At 33.3% G+C, this 7243-nt stretch overlaps 1 protein-coding gene across 2 annotated transcripts; it reads left to right on the top strand.

The window, feature by feature from the left end:
* Positions 1-2264: 2264 nt before the first annotated feature.
* On the top strand, positions 2265-6329 carry LOC140890693 (ent-kaurenoic acid oxidase 2-like). Of its 2 annotated transcripts, XM_073298674.1 has the most exons (8): positions 2265-2723; positions 4047-4524; positions 4714-4980; positions 5265-5354; positions 5441-5519; positions 5633-5739; positions 5842-5963; positions 6051-6329. In XM_073298674.1, exons 1-8 carry the CDS (start codon positions 2500-2502, stop codon positions 6157-6159), a joined length of 1476 nt encoding a protein of 491 aa, XP_073154775.1. In that variant the 5' UTR covers positions 2265-2499; the 3' UTR covers positions 6160-6329. The 2 variants fall into 2 exon arrangements, with proteins under 2 accessions (XP_073154775.1, XP_073154774.1); XM_073298673.1 differs by having other exon boundaries at positions 5842-6329.
* Positions 6330-7243: the final 914 nt, after the last annotated feature.

The raw sequence follows: 7243 nt of genomic DNA, 5'->3' as shown, positions 1-7243 counted from the left end.
ACCAATCATTTATACTGGACATGCAAGTAGGGAATTCGACACTGCCGTGGGCCGTTTCTTATCTTAAGTCAAAAAAGGGCAGCCCATGGCCCATTAAAAGAGAACGTATTATTAAGATCAAAATCAAATTATATATTTTTAAAAAATATATATTAATATTTGATGAAATTGAGATTTATATTATTAGGCAATAACATAAAGTATAAAAAACACAAAAACAAAAACAAAAACAAAGGATTGCATGATTGATTTACTTTTCCAATGGAAGGTGTATAAATGTTGTGATCATGAATGGACCGACAATATATGCGCATTTTTCGAAAAAAATAAGAATAATTAAATTTAATTTAAAAAATAAAATAGATGAATTATGTACTTACCTCCGCATATTTAATCGAATGAAATACGAAGCTTCAGCTGACGGCGGAATCAAAATACCAATTTTATTAGAATTTTATAAGAATTTTCGAAAGTATATGTATGAAAATATGTTTTTATTTTAGACATACAGGAAAAATCAATGGTGTGTGTTTTGAAGTTGGGAAAAAAAAAAATAAAAGAGAGCATTCGGTCGATTCAGAAAGATTTCACTGTAACACGACAACCTGTCTCACTAACAATTTTAGGCAGTGTTAGTTACAATTTTTTTTTTAAAAAAAAACTGTATTTGTAAACAATAACATCCATTTTGAAATGACTTTTTTTAGAGATATGAAGAAGTGTGTGATAAAACAATCACAAGTAGATAATGTATAGAAATAAAAGTTAAGTTAAATTTTAAGTGTTTTGAGAAAAATTACTTTCTAACTTATACTTCGTTTGAACAAATACTTATAAAATATATTTATTTTTAATTTTTTATTAAAATATTTTAAAAATTGTTTTAAAAATAAATATATGTTTAAGCAATCATTCTATAAACAAATTTTAACATTTCAAAATTTATGTGTTTTGATTTCCATTATTGTCTCCATGTGTAAAAACATATAAAAAAAATTATCGATTGATCTTATACTTGGATAATTTTTTAAAAGATATTTTAATTTTTTTATAAAAATATTTTCCAAAACACATAATTTAACTTTGTTCACGTATAAAAAAAATTAAAAATATTTTTAAAATAGTTTTCCAAATAAAATCTTAATTTTTAATAAAATGATATCTAAATTTGGGTAAGAATATCCTCTACACTGTATTATATAATTATTATTACATTTCGAAAATGTGTATCAAAATTAATTTGTCTTCTCATGAGTTTGAAAATTTATACTATGAAATTAATTAATAAAAATAAAAAAATGGCAAATTTTGTACAAATTCACAACATATGTAAAAAATAGTGCCGGAAATAAAAATGACAAAATATACAAAATATTTTTTTAAAAAAACAATGCTTGCAATAAAATATGATCATTTGAATTTTATGAATTATGTTTGAAAGAGTTTCTTTCAGCTGCTCACCTACCATGCTCACCATTATATCCACTAATGATGTGACACTATTCTATTGGATGTGATAAATTGTAGGTCCAATATAATAGTGACACATCATTAATGGGCATGATAGATAGCAACTGAAAGAAACTCATGTTTGAAACTCTTAAAAACTCATATATATATATATATATATATATATAAAACTAAAATGTAACATTTTAAAAAATTTCAAAAAATGTTTGCAAAAATTGAGGGCAATTGTGGAATATGATGAGTTTCACAAAAAAAAAAGAAAGAAATAATAGTGTATTTTATATATTTGAAGTCCTTTTCAACCTTGTAAATGTAAACACCTGTCGGCTCCAGGAGAAACTCCAGAGTCCAGAAACACGACGTTATGATACTTAAATGCTCATTTATAAGTCAAGTACAACACCACCTTAATGGAGACTAATCACACACACACATATCATGAAAATCATTTAAAATCTCACTAATTCCTTTTAACATTCGAGATACAGCAGATTTGGATATTTATCAACGTACGGGTATGTATGGTCGTTGGTCCTAATTAAAAAAAGATGCAATATTTATTAGAAAATACATACAATCTTTCGAGTTTAACAAAAGCACAATGAGATAATATTAGATGCAAGAGACACAAGAAGACAAAAGGAATAGAATCAGGCCGGCAAATTCATCTTCTTATATGTCCTGTTTTCCATTTATAACACATACAGAAATTCCATCCCCTCAAATTCATCAACTTTATTATATACATTTGTTTATTATTAATTGAAACAAATCCCACTTCAACTTTTTGATTGTTCTCTCCCCTCTTCCTTTTCCTCATCCCACTACGTCTCTCTTCTTCCCCTTTTATATGCCCCATATATCATGGTACTCGGAAAAGGACTCATGGGAGTTTAAAAAACTTCTTCCTAATTGTTTCTCTCTTCTTCTTCTTTTTTTTTTTTTTGCTCCCCACAACTAAGTACGTACCCCTTTTCGATTTCAAGAAGGAAAAAAAAAAAAAAAGTAGTCGAGTGGTGGATAAGAAAGATGGGTTGGATGGGTGTAATATTGGGGTGTTTTTGTGGGTTTTGGATGGTGAAATGGGCTCTAAAGAGTGTCAACTGCTGGTATTGTGAGAGGGAATTGGGGGAGAAAAGGCATCAACTCCCGCCAGGTGATTTCGGTTGGCCGTTTATTGGCAATATGTGGTCCTTTCTTAGAGCTTTCAAGTCTCCCAATCCTGAATCTTTCATCTCCTACTTCGTTAACAGGTCACCCATATCTCTTTACTTTACACATTCATAGCTAGTCACATGGTGTGTGTATTTATTTATGTATGAACGTTGATTGAGTCGGTTTTTGGAGTTGAGTTAGACTCGAGTCTATGACATTACTTGAATGTATTTGTGGGCATGTACTATGGGCTTAGGTTATATAATATTTTTATAGTGTTCACTATGATTGGGATAAAGGGATGTATAAATTTATTCCTTTCCACCACACCCATAGGGGGGCCATCCCAATGTTGTAATATATATGTAAGAAAAAAAGGTGTATATGTGTGTCGTGTATGGGCGAGAATCTTTGGATCATGCATGAAGTTGGCATATTTTTGTGATAGTCTTTTTAAATTTTGTTTGACGCATTATTTATTATTTAGAACGAGAAAATCGTAACTCATTAACTAATAGTTAAACCTTGAGTTACAACATGCATTTTTTTATAACATATTGTATAAATGTGAGTGAAAGGAGAATGGAAAATGATGGCATGTGATGATAAATGATTGACCCATGTTTAGTTATCAGTAATTGGTTGTTTAACTTGAATCTGATCTCTTTTTTTTTTTTTTTTTTTTTTTGGAGTACGTGTGCTTTTAGTAATTTACATTGTCCGAAGTGGAAAAAAAAAAGGAGAGCATAGTTTTGAATATCTTTTTACATCTTTTTTTATCAGTTAGAATGAGTCGAATGATGGGTACATAAACTGATAAACAGAAATAATCAAATGTTGTTGGTTTATTTAATTTATTTCTTATTTTAAATTAGTGCCCCAAAAAATTAAAGTATAGAGCAGAACAAGTTGGGTCTGGTAGAAACTCGTTTCTTCGACATCATAATAGCGGCATAAGACGTGAAATCATGTGAGATAACTTTTTGCCTGTGTTTTTATAAAAGTTTCACTTGCAAAGGTATTTGAAATCGAAGTGGAAAATCTATTAAATTCTTTTCACATCAATCTTGTTATGATGTGGCATATCCAATTTATTTTCTTATCATAAATTTGACTTTCTTTTCTAAATTCCATGTCTCACCGAATCTCATCTATTCGTTTTGCTTTTCCGCATTTGTTCCTTAAATATCTATCATTTGGGATGATTCAAAACTAATTTTATTTGGTAAAGTATATTAGTTTCATTTTTTTTTGGAAGACACTTGTATTTTCGGTCATATGTATTTTTATCACCTCTTTGTAATTCAGTTTTGCATGTTGCTAAATTTTATTCTATTATCTTTACTTTTTATTTATAATTTTGACAATTTTTTTTCCGACGTAACACGGACGACGTGACGGACTATTATTGCAAATCGCAGATTTGGACATACGGGAATGTACAAGGTGCACATGTTTGGCAACCCTGGTATAATTGTCACCACAGCAGAAACATGTCGGAGAGTTTTAACCGACGACGACTCCTTTAAGCCCGGTTGGCCGTCGGCCACCGTGAACCTCATCGGGAAGAATTCCTTCGTCGGAATCTTCGATGAGGAGCATCGGCGGCTGCGCAAGTTGACATCAGCACCTGTGAACGGGCAAGATGCTTTATCTGTTTACCTGAAATACATAGAAGATAACGTGGTATTGGCCTTGGAAAAATGGGCAGAGATGGGACAAATCGAGTTCTTGACTGAAATTAGGAAACTAACTTTCAAGATAATAATGTACATTTTCTTGAGCTCTGAAAGTGAAGCTGTTATGGAGACTTTGGAGAGGGAGTATACCGCATTGAATTATGGAGTCAGAGCTATGGCAATCAATATTCCTGGATTTTCTTACCACAAGGCGCTTAAGGTAATTAGCATTATATATATGACACGTTTTTGGATGATCAAGACACTAAAGTAGATGATATATTCCAATGTGAGATCATAAAAAGATATGATTTTCGAATTTGAGCATTCTAATAAGTCATGCTAGCCACAATATATATGATGTTTGCTGATGTTGTTGTTCTTAAATCAACTCATGTCGATATTTCAGGCGCGTAAAAACCTCGTGGCAGTTCTTCAAGGTATAGTAACGGAACGCAGGGAGCGGAGGAGGAAACAACATCTGCCAAGCGAGAGGAAAGACATGATGGATGCTCTGATGGATGCTGAAGACGAGTACGGTAGAAGATTGAACGACGAAGAGATCATCGACGTTTTGGTCATGTACCTAAATGCTGGCCACGAGTCTTCAGGGCATATTACTATGTGGGCTACATTGTTCCTCCAAAACCATCCCCATGTTTTCGAAAAAGCTAAGGTATGACATCAAATATTTCAGGGAATGGAAGAATCTGAGTTTTCTGCTATATATTTGTATGTTCAATGAGAGCTTAATGTTGTGCTATCAGAGTAACAAGTACTGTTGTCTCTATTCTTATATACTGATTGATTGGTTCGTGGATGAGACGATAACATAACTATTTTTTTCCACTTGATTCAGTGAAATGGCCTACAGTATAGCACTTTAAACTTCTTTTAATTTCTTGCTAATATTCGTGGCGATTTTTTACTTAAAAAACATACAATGTGGTATGCACTCAGGCAGAGCAAGACGAAATTGTGAAAAACAGGACACCGGGCCAACAAGGTTTGACGCTCAGAGAAGTTAGACAAATGGAGTATCTTTCCAAGGTTTGCTGTCTTACCAACTCTTCTTTGACAATATTGTCGACTTCAGATTCATTTATTCATGAAAAAAAGGCTTCTAAATCTCGTAGGTAATCGATGAAACACTCCGCATCATCACGTTCTCACTCGTGGTCTTCCGAGAGGCAAGGAAGGACGTTCGCATCAGCGGTAAAAGCTACCATATTGTCACCACCCTTTTAAATTTTGTTCATGCATGCATGCTGGTTTCTTGAATTGATCGCGTTCGCAAGAAGTCACGTTTTCTTGCTTTGGTTCTTCAGGCTACACGATCCCGAAAGGATGGAAAGTTTTGGTGTGGTTCAGGGGTGTTCATCTAGATCCTGATACATATGTTGAGCCCAAGAAGTTCGATCCTTCCAGATGGGATGTGAGCTTCTTTTCGATTCGCTATCGAAATACAGAGCTTATAAGTTTCAAGTGCCACTTATGGCGTATCATGTGATCTAATCCTAGTAAATATAATGTGTAGGGATTCACACCCAAAGCCGGGAATTTTCTTCCTTTCGGCGCTGGAAGCAGATTGTGCCCCGGGAATGATCTTGCCAAGATTGAAATCGCGATATTTCTTCACTATTTTATCTTAAATTACAAGTTGGTCGTCATGTTCATTCGATCTCTCATTCCATTCTTGAGGTTTTTTGGGCAAAAGTTCTTAGTATTATTGGTTGGTTCTTGCAGGCTTGAGAGACAAAATCCTGCGAGTCCATTGTTGTACCTACCACATTCCAGGCCTAAAGACAACTGTCTGGGGACGATAATAAGAGTTGCTGCTACTCGAAATGTATAGTTCTGGATGATTTTTATTTTCACGTTGAAAATATTCCTCCTCTTCTTTTTTGGCTCCTAAATAATGCTATTTCATTTCTGCCATCTCCATCTTTTTCTTGAATCGAATGATGTTTTTGATGGATGCTACGAGTTGTTTACAATTAATATCTAATAGCCCCACCTTTGAGTTTTGACCCTATTCTGACAAATCATGGTATTATTCTCTATGTTTGATATAATCATTAACATCGTTTGGGTTGGAGACTTATTTATAATAACAATAAAAAAAGCATTTTTTTAAAAAATATTTTCAAAACTAATATAACTCGACTAAAAGTTAAAAGTAATTTTGACATTTGAGGTTGACTTCAAACTCACCGGAGTATCTCAGAAATTGCATTCGACCAGAGTAATTTGTTGGTCCCAAGTGCGACATTACGAGATAGACACTATGGAAATTAAAGAATAAAATAGACACCAAGATTTACGTGGAAAACCCCCAAAAATATTTGGGTAAAAACCACTGGCAAGATCAAAAATTCCACTATAATATTTGGAGAATTACAACCTCTCTCTGTATTTCCAAAAAGACACTCACTCTTTTATACAGGAGAAAACCTATCTTACAAATATATATAAAAATAAATAAGGAGAGAAGATCACTCAAGATCAGAAGGAGAAACTTGAGGATGGGATGCTAAAATTGATGAGCGGAGGCACCTATTTATAGTAAGGGATTCTCGTCTGAACACGCATGAGAAAGGAAATTCATTATGAATTTCCTTCAATCTTGCCGTCCACTTTGGCCAACCATAATTGAATATATAAACATGCATTTAATGCATGCTTTCCATGTGTAATTTGTCGACATTTCTCCCACTTGAAGATTTGATTGAGAATCAAACACATCTCCACACTTCCTTTCAATCTTGCCTTTCTCTGCTGCTTACGTTTCTGCTAGGCCACTTGAGTATCTACACCACTCAAATTTCTCTGTGTTCACTGGTGTTAGAACCTAATGGGGGGGGGGGGGGGAGATTTAGGTTCTATTGGCAACTTTAGCAATTTAAAGCGATTATGCAAGTATGCAAGCGGAAGACTTA

The sequence above is a fragment of the Henckelia pumila genome, chromosome 3, assembly GCF_033568475.1.
Source record: "Henckelia pumila isolate YLH828 chromosome 3, ASM3356847v2, whole genome shotgun sequence".
Lineage (NCBI taxonomy): Eukaryota > Viridiplantae > Streptophyta > Magnoliopsida > Lamiales > Gesneriaceae > Henckelia > Henckelia pumila.
The sequence above is the reverse complement of the archived record's forward strand: the minus strand, read 5'-3'. Positions and strand labels throughout refer to the sequence as shown.